Raw genomic sequence first — 18,430 nt, 5'->3', positions numbered from 1 at the left:
TTGAGCAAGGAGGCTCCCCTCTAAAATTATGTCCTTTCTCCTGGTAGAAGGGTGGGCTGGGGAATTAGATATCTTCTATAATAACTCTGGGTTGGGATGCCCCTTCCCACCATTTACTTGGGACCTGATTGCATTCCTATCCCCAAAACAAACAGGACAATGGCAGAGGGGACACATGCATAGTTCTTAATAACTGCCAGGGTCCCCGTCCTGTGACCACCACAAGCTCATCGGTCAGTCAGTCACTCAGGGAACACCTGCAATTTTGTGTAGCCATTATGCACCACGCAGGGCATAGCTTGGTATGAAGAAGGCCAGCAGTGCGGTCGTTGCTTCTATAATGTTAAAGACCTGGCCCCGGGGCCGGCCTGATGCTCAGGTAGATAAAGGTAGGAAAGACCCTTATCTTTCCTGGGTCATCTTTGGCAGTTGACTGAGCCTAAGTCAGCCATGGGTCTAGAATAAGGAGACCTACCCACCTGAGTGGGAAGGCTGCAGGACAGAATTTGTGGTGCCAGCCAACTGCTCCTGGGGAACCTGGCATCTGGCATGGCTGCAGACCTGGGGGTCACAGACAAGTATCCAGGGGCTGAGCCCTTTAAGCCCCATGTGGTTGATCCCTCTTTTCCCTCCTTCTCTTCTTCTTCACCCATCTCTTTCTCTCCTTCCTCATCCTCCTGCTCCTCCTCTTCTCCCTTCTTCTCTTTCCTTCCATCCTCTTCTTTTTCTCCCTTCTCCTCTTCCTCTCTCCCTCCTCCTTTTTTCCCATTTCTCCTCCTCCCTCTACTCCTCCTTTCCTTCATTTTCCTCCTTTCCCTCCTTCCTCTTGTCCTCCTCTTCTTCCTCTCGATCCTCTCTCCCTTCCATTCCTTTTCTCTTCCTTTTCCTCTCTTCTTCCTCTTTTCTTCTGCCTTGTCCTCCTTGGCCTCCTGATTCCTAGCTCAGATAGCACCATACCCAGTGTGTGAGCCCCTTCTGGTGCTACATGGGGCCTGTGTGGAAATCAGGAGTGTTTAGTGTATATCTGAGTCATGCAACACAACTTTGAGCCTCAGTTTCCCCAGAGATGAAGTCAAAGGACAGGCTGCCTTCTCTGATTCCCTGAGCAGTCAGTAGCCACAAAGAAGTTCTCAGGGCCCTGAACAAATTTGGAGACCTGAGAGATCTCTGAGGCTGAAATTCTCCTGAAGTTCCCCTCAATCCTAGGGACCTGATAACATGTGCCTTGAGATGACCTTTGAACATTCTTCTGGCTTTCTCCACAGGTGGACAAAACAGCCTCTAGGCTGCATGGCTTTATAGAGGATGAAGACCAATCCTGTGGGCTCCTCACTAGAAGCCTGTCGATCTGCAGGCCAGGGCGAAATGGGCTGCCCTGTCTGCCAGGCCTGTGGAGGGGCCTCAGGCCTGGGGTCTGCTTCAGGGTTGGGCTCAGGCCTCAGGCTAGGACCTGGAGTGGTTTTGAGCTCTGGGCTGGGGCCTGGAGCTATTCCAGGACCTGGGGCTGGGCCTGGTCCTAGTGCTGTTCCAGGGTCTGGGCTAGGACCTAGTGCCGTTTCTGTGACTGGTCTGGGACCTGGTACTACTTCAGGGCCTACTACTGCTCCGGGACCTGCACGAGGAGCAGGATCCTTACCTGGACCAGGAGCTAGGTCTGGACCCAGGCCAGGATCTGAGTCAGTACCTGGGCCAGTAACTAAGCCAGGAATTGGGCCAGTACCTCAGCCAGGTCCTGGGCCAGTACCTAAGCCAGGAATTGGGCCAGTACCTCAGCCAGGTATTGGGCCAATACCTAAGCCAGTAAGTGAGTCAGAATCTGGGCCAGGACTAGGGTCTGGGACCAGGCGAGGCTCTGGGACTGGCTCTAACCCCAGTGAATCAGTGAGAACCCCAGTACCAGCGCCACAGCAGAAGACTCCGGCCAAAACCACACAGGCCCCCAAACAGAAGGTCCTGGTGACAGGAGGAGGGGGTTACCTGGGCTTCAGCCTGGGTTCCAGCCTGGCCAAGAGGGGCACTTCTGTCATCCTGCTTGATCTCCACAGACCCCAGTGGCCACTGCCTTCAGGAACTGAGTTCATCCAGGTACAAAGATGGGGATCACAGAGGGGATGGCGGCTGGAGGGGATGGTGCTGGTGACAGAGCTCAGGGAACAGACACAGTGTGAACCAGGACTTTGAGATCTCAGGCTCTGCAGTCAGATTTAGCTCCAATTTCTCTTTTGCTTTTAGGCTTTGTTATCAACGTGTGTGACATGTTTCTACGTGTGTGACGTGTATGTGATGTATCTGTGCACGTGCGTGCGTGGGGTACGTGTGTATGGATGTGATGTGTGTATTACTATTACACGTGTGTGATGTGCATGTGTATAAAGTGTAGTATGTGTGTTTGATGTGTGTGCGTGCGGTGTGTGAGTGTGTGATGTGTGAGTACGTCGGCGATGTGTGCGGTGTATGTGAGAGAGTACAGTCATACGTTTGCCAGAGGACAACTTTGCAGTCATCTCTTTCCCGACACCACGGTGAGTGAGGCCGGCCTCTCTCGTTTCTGCGGCCATGCCGCACACCGCAGTCTGGCGAGCCTAAGAGCTTCCGGGTAATTTCCTTGTCCCCACCTCCCATCTCACCATAGGAGTGCTGGGATGACAGATGCAAGCCACCCCACCCATTGTTTTGGGACTTCCAGGAGTCAGACTCTGATCTTCAGGCAGAAAGCTCTTTCACCCTCTTAGCAGCTTTGCCATCCTTAGCTCCTCCTCTTCTACTTCCCGGCTGCAGTTACACCATCTTGAGCCTTGGTTGCTGTCCACAGAGACAGCAACCACATGTATTTTACAAGGGGCTCATCAGGAGTCAGTAAGAGTGCAAACGAAAAACCCAGGCCAGCCCTGGGCCCAAGAGCAGAATGGATAGGGACAGCGCCCGCTGACAGTCTGTGGAGTTAATAAGTCCTGGCCCACCAAATGCTTGCCCTGGGCTGGGCAACTGCTTTGGATTTGAGGCTCTTACTTCTGTTTTAGGCTGATGTCCGAGATGAAGAAGCTCTGTACCAAGCCTTCCAGGGGGTGGACTGTGTCTTCCATGTGGCCTCCTATGGCATGTCTGGGGCTGAGAAGGTGAGACTACACACACACACACACACACACACACACACACACACACACACACACACAGAGCAGGGCTGAGTGGTGTTCAAGTCCTGTCCCACCCACCACACTCTGATGTCTGAGCATTCCCTCTTGCTCTTCCGCTCCTCCAGAGAAGAACTGGACATCCATGACATCAGTCACCAGTGCTGATCCCTTCCACCTGTGTGACCAAGGGCCAGTTAACCTCTCCAAGCTCTTCCTTCCTCATCTGGAAAGGGAGGACATAACCTCGGTTTATGTCACAGACTCTTTAAGGAACACTGCATCAGTGTTTACCGAAACATACTCCAGTTGACTCAGATTATACTCATCTATATAGGCATAGCTTTGTTTTTAATGACAAAGTACAGAAATAACACGGTGGCCCATTAGTTACTGAAATAAGCTGTAGCAGGTATACCGTCAAACTTTACACAGCCATACAAAAAAACGAGAAGACTCAAAAATGTTGATAGCCCACCATATCTCCAAAGATCAAGACGATGTTTGCTCTCCCCTGTCTACCTTAAACAAGAAAAAATAAAATAAAATAAAAAGCTAAGAGGCTGTAAGATAACCTAACCAGCCACCGTTAAGCCCAGCACCCTGGAGGCAGAGGCAGGAATATGTCAGTGAATATGAGGCCAAGCTGGATGACCTCGTTCTGACGCCCAGGACTCACACGGTAGCAGAGGAGAACGGGCTCCCACAAGCTGTCCTCTGACCTTCACCTATGTACCTTGGCACCCGCACACATAGACCCACGCATGCAGATAAATAAAAATGTACAAACGTTTTAAAGCCAGGATAAACGTTTATTAAATCCACGTGGGTGTATGATGGTGTCAGGTTTTCTATACAAACATATTAAGCTGTTAGCAGCAGTTTCCTCTGGAGAGGGCAGAGGAAGACTTGGAACCAGGAGTGTGAAGGAACTTTCCTCTTCATTAGGTACACTTGAAAAAAAAAATGTTTCATGGCCAGGTGCGGTACTACACTCCTGTAATCCCAGCACTCTGGGAGGCAGAGGCAGAAGGCACTCTGTGAGTGCGAGGCCAGCCTCACACAGAGCAAGATCCAGGACAGCCAAGGCTACACAGAGAAACCCTGTCTCAAAAAAAAAAAAAAAAAATGATCCAACACTTATCCCTTATCCCTTGAAGTCACTTATCCCTGCCAACCTCTATGCCAGGCCCCGCCCCCTACTCCACATATCCTTCAGTGAGAACCCTGCCGACCCTGAGCCCAGCCTGTGGCCTCAGCCGCAAGGCAGAAGGCAGCATGTGACTTCCCATCTCCCTCTTGTCTTTTAGCTACAAAAACAGCAGATTGAGTCTATAAATGTTGGAGGCACCAAACTAGTGATTAATGGTAGGTGCTCAGAGTGGGCCTGCTGTGTGACCCTTTCTCTTCTTTCCCCTGCCACTGGCCTGGCTCCGGGGTGGGGGTTGAGGTTGGGGGAAACAGAGACAGGACCCCCCTGCCCTACCTAGCTGTACAAACTGAGGCCAGTGGGAGATGGAATATCTTTCCTGTCTACAGACCTGCTCAGGTCCCTGTAGGGAACATCAGCAGTCTTAGCATGTCTAGGGACTCAGGGTTGAGGAGGACATAAAGGACACTCACTGAAACATCAGATAGAAGATCTGATCCCTGTAGGGCTGTCTGGGTGTGCCCAACCTTGACCTTAACTCTCTCCAGTTCTAGAACACTTTTTCTGTCTGTTCCATCAAGTGATTTGTCTTCTTACCTGCCCCTTGTCTTCTTAACCTGCCCCTGACAGGGGGGCGCTGGGGACCAAAGCCACACCAGAAGGAGGAATAAGAAGCCCTGACTCCCACATCCCAAGTTGAGGGGGGCGGCTTTTCCCTCCCAGGCAGCTCTAAATTCTGGGAGATCCCTGGTGGTATGGGGTGGGAGGTGAAGACTGAGTAGAAATGGGTGGGTTTGACCACAGAGGCCTTTTGGGGCACCTCCTGAGCAAGCTCCTTGCTCACAATCTGGCTGTGGTATGTGTGTGTGTCTCCTGAAGTCTGTGTCCGCCGGCGGGTTCCAAGGCTCGTGTACACCAGCACGGTCAATGTGACATTTGGTGGGAAGCCCATCGAGCAAGGCAATGAGGACTCCGTCCCCTACTTCCCCCTGGACAAGGTACCAACTTCTGGGGGAGGAGGACGGGGTGGCAGGTCTAGAATGGACTGCCCAAAGAACAGGCATAGATGGAGCCAGGTTCTTCTTATGGCTCCTGGTGCATCCCAGCAGGATAGACTCCCGAACTGAATGGTACAAGCTCTCTCCTGCTTCAGCTTGTCTTTGCCCATGGAAGCTTCAAATCCAGATAGACCTGGCCTCGGGCCCTACCCAGCCTGGCACCTTTCACCTCTGTGACAGAGTGCAAGTTATCATGTGCTCCGAACCTCTGTTTCTTCATCTAAGCCTGAGAATACCATGGAGGCGGTTTATAGAGAGCAGGGAGCCAGACAGCTTGTGAAAATGCCCCGGGAACACTAAAGAATAACACATGACTGAATCACCCAACCTACATCGAGTATCCCTGTCACCGGGCAGATGTGGCGGACTGGCAGGTGCCTCCCTGAGACCAGGACCGTGCAGTCATGGGGTAGATGGAGCCCAGCTGGGCCAGCATTGCTAACAACATAACTGAGCCCACCTGGTGGCTGTGTTCTCCTTGTCCCTTGGCAGCATATGGACCACTACTCTCGAACCAAAGCCATTGCTGACCAGTTGACTCTCATGGCCAATGGAACACCTCTCCTGGGTGAGTACCATGGGGCCGTGCTCATCACAGGCACGCCTGCCCGCTGCTGGCTCTTTAAAATGTGTGTCTGAAGTCCTATGGCCATCTAAGCGACGTCTCCCAGCGGTCCAGGCCTTCGTCCTTCAGTGTGTCCTGAGCATCTTGCATGAGCCTCCCCAGCCAGGACACAGCCTGGACATTCAGATGCCATGTTTGCAGTCCGGTGAGGAGAAGACTTAGACACTTGCTCTCTTTGCTGTCTTACGGGAGTGTGGGAGTGGGTTTAGTTTTTAAGCAGTCTTCTCTAGCATTACAAACATGCAAGGAGCTCTTTGGAGGAACCGTGCAAGTGTGAGAGAGGCCTTAGCACTTAACCTTCAGTAACTTCCCAGAAAAACCTGCCTTGGCTGTCTCCCTTGCATTCTCTCAGGAACAGTCCACACTTGAGTGCATTCTTTGTGCCAGCCCCTGTTTTTGCATACTAATTTCATATGTAAAAGGTTCATCGACTCCGTATCATTCCTGAGTGGGGGATGGAATTTAGACATTCCTGATCTTCCACACAGGAGCTGAAACCATTCATACCATTTGCTTGTCATAAATCACTGTTACTGTCCGAGTAAGTAAGTCAGAAGCTAAAAACACCAAAACAGCCAACATGGTTTCATCTGCCTGGGCCTGGTGGCAAAGTCCTCTCATAATCAGCTACTCAGGAAGCTGAGGCAGGGAAATCACAAGTTCAAGGCTTGCCTGGGCTTCAGAGTGAGGTAAAGGCTGTTATAGGCTCTATAACAAGACTGTGCCTTAAAAAGGGGGGCACGGGGACACCAAGACATAGCTCAGAAGTAGAGAGCTTGCTTAGCACAAGGCCTATTCTACCCCTGGGACTGTTTCTCTTCCTAAACCCACAACCCCTTAATACAGCTCCTCATGCTGTGGTGACCCCCAACCGTAAAGTTATTTCCATTTCTACTTCACAACTGTAATTTTGCTACCGTTATGAATCATAATCTAAATATCCGATATGCAGGATATCTGATATGCAACCCAAAAGGGGTCATGACCCACTGCTCTAGTACCACTGGGGGAAAAAAAAAAAAAAGACAAATGGGGGAACCAATCAGGCTTGAAGAACAAAAGAGGCTTGAAATTATAGCCTCCAGTTTACACATAGGGAAATAGAGACGGGTTAGCTGGCTAAGCTCAAAGTCACCCAGCACTGGGCAGTAGAGTTACATTTTGAAGCCCAGGAGCCAGAATCCAGGCCCACCTACTCGAGGCAGCACACTAGGTCCCCTCTCGTGGGCTCTTTTCCCTACACTATCCCTGCTCTCATGACCTCGTCTATCACCCTTGACCTCTGATCCTGGTATGCACATTCACTATGTTTCCCCAGGATCTGATGCAGCTGAATTCCCTTCTCTGCCAGGGCACAGCCCCTTCACCTACCGCCAGCCCAGACACCTAATCTTCTGGCTGGAATTATTTATATGCACATCTCCAGCTTTCAATGCTCGGAAGAGTCACGGATACCCTAGGCCTGCCCCTCGGTGACGTGGCTACCCAGTGTCTCTCCGGCCACCATTGGCTGCAACCTGACCTACCTCTACCATGCCTCCAGGGACCCGAAGTTTAAACTTAGCTATAGGCCACAGAAAAGCTCAGCTGACACCTGCCTTCCAGGAGGCCAGCCATGGTCAGCAGAGGTGGTTACTGCAGCCTCTGATCCAGGCTGGTCCTGAGACGGCCCTCCCTTGAGCTGGGCTTCACTTGAGCTGGGTACCACAGTCTTAGTAAGTAGGTCACAGTGCCTTGTCAGTGTGCTGTGTCCCCCTGAATCTGCCGGTGGTGCTGTCCTGCAACCCACAGTGGCTTAGAACAGTGTCTTGCCACCTAAAAGCTAGAGTCTGGTGTTAGCAGCTGTTAGGGGGTCGGCCTCCCTTTGGAGGCTCTGAAGGAGGGACCCTCCTCATGTCCTCCAGCTTCAGGTGGCCCCTGGAAAACTCCAATCCTTCCTCCTTCATGTGGCCTCTTTCCCCTCTGTGGGTCTCTTCAAGACACTTGTAATTGGATTAGGCCCAGCTAAAAAAAAAAAAAAATCTGCCATGATCTCAGATCACCAATATCCTTAATTTACACCCTTGAAGGCCGCTTTTCAGACACAGCCCTATTGGCAGGTTCCAGAATGCAGGTGTACCTTTTGGGGACCAATCTATCATCCATGACACTGGGCTTCCTTGTAAAGGGAGGGTTATTTGGTAAAGACGGAAGGTTCTGGCCCTGGCTGATGGACGGGGGAAGGGAACACAATGGAAGTATCTGGAAAACAGGTCTGTAGAAAAAGCAGAACAGGTCATGAATGGCTCAAGGGCTGGTAGGAGAGGACGGCCACTGACCTCAGGGCTGGTGGTCCCAATACCACGCTGCTGAGAGTCATGTCCAGCTGGGAAGATCCTAAGGACACCGCCTCTAAGCACCTCCTTGGGGTGGCGATGGGGCAGTTCTCCAAAGAAATTGGGCTGCATGAGGTATGTATGCTGCCCCCCCTTGCAGGAACAGGAAGTATAGATGGCTTTGGCCTCCCATCCTTATTGGCTGTGGCCTCCCTTCCTCCATGTGCACTCCTCTGCAGGTCCCTGACCACCTTCTCATCTGTCCTAGGAGGAGGGACCCTACGTACCTGTGTACTCCGCCCCCCAGGGATCTATGGTCCTGAAGAACAGAGACACCTGCCCCGGGTGGTGGTAGGTCCTTGGGCCCAAAGGCAGAAGGAGTCAGGCTGACATGGCGTGCACACTGAGTGGGCATTCGAAGCTCCCTGTCATTGCGTCTGTGAAAGGAAGTGTCCCCAGCCAGAGACTCTCCGTGCTGGGACATCACCCTGATGCCCACCAGCACACAGTCCCTCAGACCTACCAGGGTCAAAGCTGTCAGTGTGCCAGCTAGGCCTCAGTTCAAGTTGGGAGAAAGAAAGCTATGACCTCAGAAACGCTCTCATGTGGGTGCCCCGAGGGCTGGGCATTTCCTTCTGCTGAGTTCTCACAGGACACCAGGTCAACTGCAGTGACTTTTCCCCCGACTTCAATACTTGTGGAACTACTAGTGGGTGCTCAGTACTGTTGTGCTTCAGGGACAGACCATCAGACAGAGCAGACAGTTCCCGCCCTTGTGTGGCTCCTGTTCTCACACCGGGAGATAGATTAAAGGAAACCTATGTTGGAAGGAGCCTGGCATAGTGGTGCACGCCTGCACCAAACACAAAGGGAGAGAAACGTGGGTGGAGTGAGGGAACTGGGCTCTTGGGAAAGCTGGGGAGGTCCCTTGGAAGAAGCGAGGTTTTAAACCTGACGGAGCCAAGTGTGTCAAGCAGGCTGTTGGAGAAGAACCTCATAGAGGCGCAACTCTCTGAAAGCTGTAAGATTGTCCAGGAGTAGACAGCCAGCTCTGGGGTCTCAGCAGCACAGGCAGGAGGGGCAATCTGTAGAAGGAGACGCTCTGTAGAGTAGCTGGGCCACGTTAGAGGGGCTTTCAGGCACTGTCAGCCTTCCAGCCCGAGCGCTTCTGTCTTCATCAGAACAGGGACAGATGGGGCTGGTGGTACAGCCAAGTGGACGGTTAAGAAGCTGCCATAGGCCCCAAAGTGAGAGGTGAGGGTGGCAGTGGAGGAGGAAAGTGCTTGAATTCTGAACAGGTGTGATGGCTGAGGTAGCTGGCTGTGCAGGTGTTTTGAATGTGAGGCATGAGAAAAGTGAGGAAGGGCGAAGATGGTCCCAAGGTCATCTGTAGACAGGCAAGCAGAGATGTCCAGAGGACTTGGGACGTGGGTGTTGGGAGTCTGGCCTGTAACTGGCCCCTTGGAAGCTGTGAGCATGTAGATAGAGTATAAAGCCACCCGGGTGAGCCCGCATTGTCACCTCTCCCCCGCACCACCCAGAGCCACATCAAGAAGAGACTGTTCATGTTCCGGTTTGGGGACCGCAGGACCCGCATGAACTGGGTCCATGTGCAGAATCTGGTGCAGGCGCACATGCTGGCGGCTGAGGCCCTCACCATGGCTAAGGGCTACATGGCTGTGAGTGTCCTGTGACATCCCTGCCCCCTCCCATCCCCATACTCTACCCACACCCCTCGCTCCACCCCATCCCTCCCACACACACCCACACCCGCAGGCTGCAGGTGAGGAGAATCATGCCTGCAGGTGCCCCGGGAACATAAGACTGAGCAGAAGTGTCAGCCATCATAATTATTTCTTCACAGTGACCCTATGGCAGCACAGCTTCAAACCAAAGTGTGTCACAGCCAGTCTTTCATCATAATTCTCATCTGGCTGAAGACATTGAAGTACAACGAGGTTGAGTCCATCAGAGTCACAGGGCTCGTCAGTGTGGTCACTCAGTTACCAAACTCCAGGCCACAACCTGTACCTTAAGAAGCCAAGGTCAATACTAGCACTCAGGAAGGCAGAGGCAGGCACATCTCTGTGAGTTTGAGACCAACCTGGTCTACAGAGTGAGTTTTAGGATAACCAAGTCTAAAGAAGAAGGAGGAGGAGGAGGAAGGAAAAAGAAGAGAAGAAGAAACAGCAGCCAAGTTCGATCCTTTAGAAGCCAATTAAAAGAGTCAAATTAGCCAGGTGTTGATGCTAGCACTCGGGAGGCAGACGCAGGCCGATCTCTGAAACAGCTGCTGGGAACCGTGAGACAGGAGGAGTCAGGCTGTGCGCAGCATCTGATTGCTCCTCTTCTTTCCTCCTGTCACCCTCAGAGCGGGCAGGCATACTACATCAATGACGGGGAGAGCGTCAACCTCTTTGAGTGGATGGCCCCACTGGTAGGTGTTCTGGCCCCCGAGCCCAGAGTGACTCCTTAAAATCCCCTCGTCTGCCTTTGCATCCTTTCCTACCACCGAAACCCAATAATTCACATTAGAAAGCGCCGGCAGCATGTGCACGGGTAGCCCCGGGCACAGCCGGAGCTGGGCTGTGGCTGCCCTGGAGTGATACCACGTGCTCCTGCTTTTGCCACAGACGCCTCCCAACTGGCCTCCTGATTACACTGACTCTGGCCACCTGAGTCTTCAGTTGTTTCTTTTTGCAACAGAACCCAGGGCCCATGCTAAAGCACCTAATCTATCACTGAAGCAGGTTGGCTCGTAATCGCTAGGCAGGTATGTAGAAGGTCACCGGAGCCCGGAGGGAGGAGTTCAGTTTCTGGGAACCCTGACCTCTCTCAGCAACCCACAGTCTCCTTTGGACAAGGCCTGTCTGGAAAGCGAGCATGGCATCCCAGGCTAGAGGCAGAGGGGTTATTTTGTACTTCTGCGCCAATGGCGGTTCTGGATTGCTCCATTTAAAGAGCACTCTGTGGCTGGAGAGACGGCTCGGTGGTTATAAGCACCAGCTGTTCTTCCAGAGGACCTGGGTTTAAGGCCCAGTGCCACATGGCCGATAGCAACTATCTGTTAACTCCAGTCTCTGAGGATCTGATACCCTCTTCTGGCCTCCACAAGCACCAATCATACATACAAGCAAAACACGCACACATGAGAAGTTGTTTTTTGGTTTTTTTTTTTTTGTTTTTTTTTAAAGGGTACTTTTATTCAGATGTAACTTACAAGCTATGTGATTCTCCTACAGAAGGGATACAACCCAATATGGTTTCCTTTTTAAAACCATAGTCAGAATTACACATCACCGTAAGTGACTTTAAAGCAGGTCTTCAGAAAAGTGAAACAGGCCTGTACCTGTTAGCAACAAGACCCTGTCTCCACCGACCCCATTTCTACCCGCAAACCCAACCCACGCCAGGCACCATGAGGCTTCCTCTCTCCTGTTTCGCCTAAATTGGGTATTTCATAAATGGCTTCCCCGCCCCCTTAGTTTTCAGGGTTCATCGGTGTTGTGACAGGTATCGGGTCAAGACTTGGTCTCTCTCTTTTTCTTTAATGTACCGAGCATGGCCGCACCTGTGTATGCATGTGCGCATGTATGTAAGTACGCACGCTTGTGTAGGTCAGAGGGCAAGCTCTGGTGCTGTCCCTTCAGGCACCGCTTACTCTTCTTTTAAGACGGGGCCGCTCCAACAGAGCTCGCCAAGGAGGCTGGGATAGCACTGAGCACCCCCTCCCTACCCAAGCCCCACCCCACTGGGATTACACTGCGATGTGCTTGCATGGAGTTTCTGGGCTAAACAGTTTAACTTTCCAATGAAGAACCGCCAGACTGTTTTCCAGGACTGCAGGCCCCCCTGTCTCCCCAGCAGTGGAGGAGTGCTCCCTTTCTTTCCAGCCTGCCAGCCTTTGTTTGCCTTTGAGGTTAACGCAAGGGGGACAGCTCCATTCATCCCCTGCCAGCCTATTTCTTCCTGTGCCTCCTTCTGCCTTCCACACACTTCCCGGGTTTTAGCTATCTCTCTCTCTATATATATTTTAATAGTACAGTCAATTCTGGAAGGAAAAAAAAAATCAGATTCTACTTAAGAACCTGGAAACATGTTCAGGTGTGGGTGGATATAGTAAAAACTGAATGATGTGAAAGACTCTAAGTTTAAAAACCTGCCCTAGGCCCAGCAGTGGTGACCCATCCCTTTAATCCCAGCACTTGGGAGGCAGAGGGAGGCAGATCTCTAAGTCTGAGGCCAGCCTGGAATACAGAGTGAGTTCTAGGACAGTCAGGGCTACACAGAGAAATTTTGTCTTGAAAAAAAAAATAGATAAAAGATAGTTTAGCAGGTAAAGAGTCCTGTTGCCAAGCCTGGCAACCTGAGGACCCACATGGTGGAAAAAGAGAACTGATTCCTGCAATTGCAGGTAAGAAAAAAAAAAAAATTGTTCTATATTTTCAACTACTTGAGTTATCCTGACCAAGGAAAGGATCTCATTTTAAGACTGGTGTGCATGATGATGATGATGATGATGATGGTGGTGGTGGTGGTGGGCGTGGTGGGCGTGGTGGGCGTAGTGTAAGTGCCCTTAATTCCAGCCCTAAGGAGGTAGAGGCAAGCAGATCTCTGCGATTTGAGCACAACCCCCACCCCCACTCCCCCACCCCCGGTCTACAAGGAGACCCTGTCTCAAAATAAAAATAAAACGAAACAAAAACTAGTATGGGCTGGGAAGGTCTCTCTGGGCTGACGGGGTCCCCGGACAACCAGGAAATAGGAAGCAGGTGGTCTTTCCTCAGGAGCCAGTCCCTGAACAACCCATTCTCATGTCAGATCACGTTCCCTTGCAGTTTGAGAAGCTGGGGTACAGTCAGCCCTGGGTCCAGGTACCGACTTCCTGTGTTTATCTGACAGGTAAGGAAACCTGGATGAGGGTGAGGCCAGGGAGGCACCCAGGGGGTGAGGGTAATGAATTTAAACAGGTTGCGCAGGGGGACCCAGCCTGACCCTGCACTCAGAAGGGTGAGCGTCTCCGTGTAACCACAGAGGCAGTGATCCATTCATCATCGACCCACCCCGCCTAACCCTGAGCCTCTTTCGAAGCTGGTAACTGTTGTCAGACAAGAGACTGGCTCTGAGTCCTGCCTGAAGTGGTTCCGAGAGAGCGGGACGGGCAGCTCTGACTAGACTGATGCAGGAAGGCAAGATGCCTCTCTCTGCCAAGGTCACCCTGATACCACGGCTCCTTTCCGGTCTGTGGAGACTTTGACCTTGGAGTCTGCCCCGCCCCTCGCAGGTCACTATCGGCTCCCTCGCCTTTGTCCCACCCCGAGACAGCGTGTACTGCTGCTGCCCTCTGCTGGCCTCCTTCCAGTAAGAATGCAGTGAGGTGGCCCTCAAGTCACAAAGGCACATGTGCACCAGGCACATCAGAGGCTAGACCCGCTCTTTTTAAATGTATTGAGGATGTTTGCTACTGACATCAAAGACTAGGAAACTTGTTACTGACTTCTGCACAGCCTCACCGCAATGATCCACATGCCTTACCTGTAGCCCAGCTGTATAACCAAATCACCACACAGAGACTATGATTTACTTAATTAACCTAGAACACAATGCTGGGCAATCGCTACTCCATCCTAAACCTCCAAGCCCTCATAGTTTCCTAACATTTAGATTTCCCATATTATACTTGCTCTTAGTGAAATCTTAGGTCCAGTCCATCTCATCGTTCTAAGACCTCTCCTCCAGCCTTGTTCTCCTAACCTCTCTCCTTTCTCCCTCCTTTGTCTCTTGTCTTCCTGTCCCCTGGCTCCTCCCTCTTTTCCTGCTTCCTTTCCATTGCTCAACATTGTGGCTAGTTGTTTTATTTTGGCATGTTTACACAAAGTTGAGACAGGTGATGCTTAGAATAAAAGTATCACAATGCAATGTCCAGATTAAAACCAGAGAGTAGGGGAGAGAAATCAGCATTTGAATGAGCAAGGGTAAAGTGTATACACTTCAAAAGAACATTATACCAACAAACTCCTGCCTCTCCTACCCACCTCAGTATGTCAAAATAGGAGAGAGAGAGCCAGGTGTAGTGGCACACCTGTGACTCCAGCCACTTGGGAGGCCGAGACAGGAGGATCATGAGTTCAAAACCAGCTTGAGCTGTACAGAGAGCTTGATGCCAGTTCTGGTCTTACATAGCAGGATCCTGCCTCAAAAGAGTGTGAAGACCAGTAAGATGGTTCAATGAGTAAAGGTGCTACCACCAGGCCTGATGCCCTGAGTTCAAGCCTGAGACCCACATGGTAGAGGGAAAGAACCAAGCCACCCCGATTGTCACGCAACTTCCACGTATGCACCATGGCATGTGTGCATGCACACACACAAACATGTACACAAAGAAGTAAACGAAATGCAATTTAAAAGAGGTTGAGAGGACAGAAACACCTTCAAGTCCTCTGTTTGCATTCTAGTCCTTCGCTATCACTCTGTGCCAACTTCCTGTGACATATTTCCTAGCTAACAGGCCCCCATCCTACCCCCCAAAAATGCCGCCGACTTAAAGGAATCTAGTGCCCACTGTAAGGGGACCCCCTGGCAGAGCAGGCGATGCCCCCGGAGGATTTGTCCTGGGAGTCCTCTCACCCGCCCTCTCCCACAGCGGCAATTATGGAGTACATACACCTGGCCCTGAAGCCCATCTGCACCATCCCCCCACTACTCACCCGCAGTGAGGTAAGTGGGCTGCTGAGGGTGGGGGAGCCCCAGCCCTGCACCTTTCTCCTCTCCTCCACACCTCCGCTACTGCCAAGCCTTCTGTGTAGGCCCAAAACTACTGCTCCCTACCAACTACGTTTCTGCTCAGACTATGTTATGGATTGAAATTTGGACCAGGCCTGACTCCTACTTCATAGCTGTCATTCCAGCCATGGGTGGCTTATCTTCTTAGCCAAACCTGGAGCCCCCAAAGGCAGGTTCCACAGCAGGCACTCTTTTGAACCCCAGTTCTGAACACACAGATGTGCGCACACTCAAAACAAATCCCCAGTGGCTCTAGGCTCCACAATCATGCTTATTTAAGAGTAAGCATGCGTTAAGTGTCTCCTGTGTACAGAATATCAGTACCATTCTCATCCTTACGGTACATAGTTTTGGGGAGGTGGTTTTATTTTCTGAGGCAGGTCTCACTATGTAGCTCTGGCTGTCCTGAACTCACTGTGCGGAGCAGGCTGGCCTCAAACTCAGAGACCCACCTGCCTCTGCCTCCTGAGGGCTGGGATGGAGGTGTGCGCCACCACAGCCAGCTGAAGTGTGTGAAGTTTCTTTCATATTTGTTTAGTATGTACCATTCCGAAAGAGGACATCTCGGGGCTCATCAGTTTAGACCACTCACTGCTCTTCAGAGGACCCAAATTTGATTCCAGGCCACCACGTGGTAGGTTAGAACCATCCATAGCTCCAATCCCAAGGGATCTGACACCCTTTTCTGGCATGCGCATGGTGCACATACATGCACACAGGTAGGGCCTATAAAAATAAATAAATCTTAAAAATCGCCTTACTCTAAACAGTAAGGCAGCAGGTGGTGTTCAGGGTCTCCCTCATTTGATTTCCCCTAGTGCTAAATTAGGAAGGGCAGAAAGATTATGCTCTCCATTTTATGATGAGAAACTGGGTGCTAGAGAAACCAGTGGCTTGTCCAAGATCACACCACATTTGGAACTGGCTGCAGAATGCCAAGTTCAGTGCTCCTTAAGCTGAAAGGAAGTGGCAGGGTCGGAGGCGTTCCGGAGAAGCTGCTGCCTACAATTTTTCCGATGAGCATCCAGACTGATGGAGGACAATGACAGTCTTTAGTGTCACTTGACAGTCACTGCTGCTGGGAACCCTGTCCACAGAGGAGGAAATTAGATACGTACTGAAGTTGCCTACCCAGGATCACTCACTCACAAAATGCTGATGGGATTCGAACCCAGAAAAATGTATCGGGAACCAACAAGGCAAAGCAGCTGCCAGGAGGGCTGCGGAACTGTAGTCAGACAAGAGCTTGGTCGCCCTTCCTCTTGCTGAAATGCAGGTTAACTTCTTGGCTCCAGGGGAGATGATCTGGGACAGTTTGGGAGCTATGGGTCAGTCGCCCTCTGCTGGCCAGGCTGAGACACCAACCAGCTCTCTAGCATTTAAGAGCATTTCATTTCTTGAGCACCTACTGTGTGCCAGGCACTGCACTGAGCACCGGAGGTAAGAAGGCTTGATCCTTACCCTAGAAAGCCCACAGTACAAAGAGGAAGATGTTCCAAAAGCCAGGCAACTCAACCTGGTGATAAGAGCTGCCCTGAGATGTGAGGAGGGATTCCCCAGCATTCAGGAGAGGCACCTATGTCCTGAGGTCACAATTAAGCTTGACCTCTGAGAACACTGTACCAGGACCCGCTTGCCTAGCTCACAGCTCTGTCTCCCTGCAAGAGGTGCTCTGGCAGCTTCAGGATAGTTACTAACCTGCATTCCTCCGAGCCCTGAACTTACTATCTGGAGCAGAAAAGAACTGGTCTCTCCGCTTCCCTCCCTGAGGTCCCCAGATCTCAAGGGCCCCTAAAGGTCCCTAAGGGCCTGTCAGTGCCACCTGAAAACCACGTACCCAATGTCCAGCTAGAGAATAACAATCCGGGTAGAAGGGCATCTCCAGACCCCAGCATGACAAAGAATAGGGCCTAGAAAGTGGCTCTCCTGTGTGACCCTTAGAAAGTCACTTAACCTCTGGTCTTCAATTTCCAATTATGCAAAGAGGAAATAGTGTCATCTCGGAGGACAAAAGTATAGAAAGGACCCACACCAAGCACAGAGGGAATTTTATAATCAATAGCTGTCATTTATTACTCTGGAAGCAGGCAGGCCCCAGGCCAACTGGCAGCAGGAGAAATGCAGCTCAGACTTAAAGAGGAATCACTTGTTCGTAATTGAATTCCTCTCTGAGGGACACTTAGTTAACCATCTGGAAGGCTACTCTGGAGGCCCTCCGAGCCCACTACAATTAGTTTGGGGCTGGCGACAGGAAGCCAACATCCTTCCTTGGAGATTTTTTTTTTTTTTTTTCTGTAGAACCACGCCCTAATACAGGCAGGATGCAACCTCTCATTCAAGAATGCATCTAAGGCCTTCAGGGGTCCAGAAAGGTGGCGCTAGCCTTGGAAGAGAAGTAGAGACAGGAATGAAACGGTGAGAATTCAGCAGGGCTGCAGGGAGAGATGCAGAAAGGGCATCCAGGAGGCGGCGCCTCCCATGAAAAAAGATTTCAGAAAGGAAGATTCTCCCCACTACGCCCTCCCCTTCCCCCAAGTCTCCATCCCCACTGGCCAGGAAGGCTTCGCAGGAACAAGACTCAGCGGCCAGACTTTTAAAATCCCAATGTATCGGAGAGGCAGTCTGTCCTCCCCTTAGCCTTTCGGTCAACAAGGCAGAGGACGCTGCCCCAATAGCCTGGCCCTCTGTTGCTCGGCCTCTCCCACAGGTGCTCAGCGTGGCAGTGACGCACACCTTCCAGATTGCCAAGGCCCGCGCCCAGCTTGGCTACGCGCCGGACAAGTTCAGCTTCGCCGACGCAGTGGACCGATACGTGCAGGCCACGACCCCGCAGTCCCGCGGCTTCACCGCGCTGTCGCTCCTGCGGCTGCTGCTCGTGCTACTGCTGCTCGGAATGCTCGGCCTGGCCCTGCACTTCCTAGGGCTGCAGCCACGGCAACCCGCAGCACAGCGCCTCTGATCCCGCCCCCGCCCCTCCCAGGCCACGCCCACCTATGGCACTGAGCTTGTACCTGGCTTTGACCTGTCTAGGTGGAGGAGTTCTGGTTGGTGGAGTCTGTGGAACTGAACCTATCTTGTGCTGCTGCTGTTGCTGCTGCTGCTGCTGCTGCTGGAGACATTGGGGCCTCCTCCCTTCCAGGCTTCTTTGAGTTTGTTCTGATCTTAACCCAGATCTGTGTGTTGATTTGCTGGGGGAAGGATAGCCAAGCCCAGCTCGGTAGCTTTCGGTTCTCAGTTAATGAGGGGAGGGGACTCGACACAGTCAAAGGTTTCACGACCAGACGGGGCAAGGGGGGGGGGGGAGTTTGTAAAATAAAATTGAACGTCTCATAAAAAGTTCCAATGTAACAGAATAAGAGTCTGTATGT

The 18,430-nt window shown here is 51.7% G+C and overlaps 1 protein-coding gene across 2 annotated transcripts; it reads left to right on the top strand.

Annotated features, from left to right (window-relative positions):
• Positions 1-1,305: 1,305 nt before the first annotated feature.
• Sdr42e2 (short chain dehydrogenase/reductase family 42E, member 2) lies at positions 1,306-18,021 on the top strand. 2 transcript variants are annotated; one of them, XM_055627658.1, is made up of 12 exons: positions 1,306-1,360; positions 1,901-2,085; positions 3,021-3,116; positions 4,442-4,499; positions 5,161-5,279; positions 5,832-5,907; positions 8,548-8,630; positions 9,821-9,958; positions 10,651-10,716; positions 13,118-13,181; positions 14,923-14,996; positions 17,770-18,021. In XM_055627658.1, the coding sequence occupies exons 1-12, from the start codon at positions 1,306-1,308 to the stop codon at positions 18,019-18,021; spliced, it is 1,266 nt and encodes a 421-aa protein (XP_055483633.1). The 2 variants fall into 2 exon arrangements, with proteins under 2 accessions (XP_055483633.1, XP_055483632.1); XM_055627657.1 differs by having other exon boundaries at positions 1,306-2,085.
• The last annotated feature ends 409 nt before the right edge of the window (positions 18,022-18,430 follow it).

Source organism: Psammomys obesus, unplaced genomic scaffold (genome assembly GCF_907164565.1).
Source record: "Psammomys obesus unplaced genomic scaffold, mPsaObe1.curated_primary_1811, whole genome shotgun sequence".
In the NCBI taxonomy this organism is placed as follows: Eukaryota; Metazoa; Chordata; class Mammalia; order Rodentia; family Muridae; genus Psammomys; species Psammomys obesus.
The sequence above is the reverse complement of the archived record's forward strand: the minus strand, read 5'-3'. Positions and strand labels throughout refer to the sequence as shown.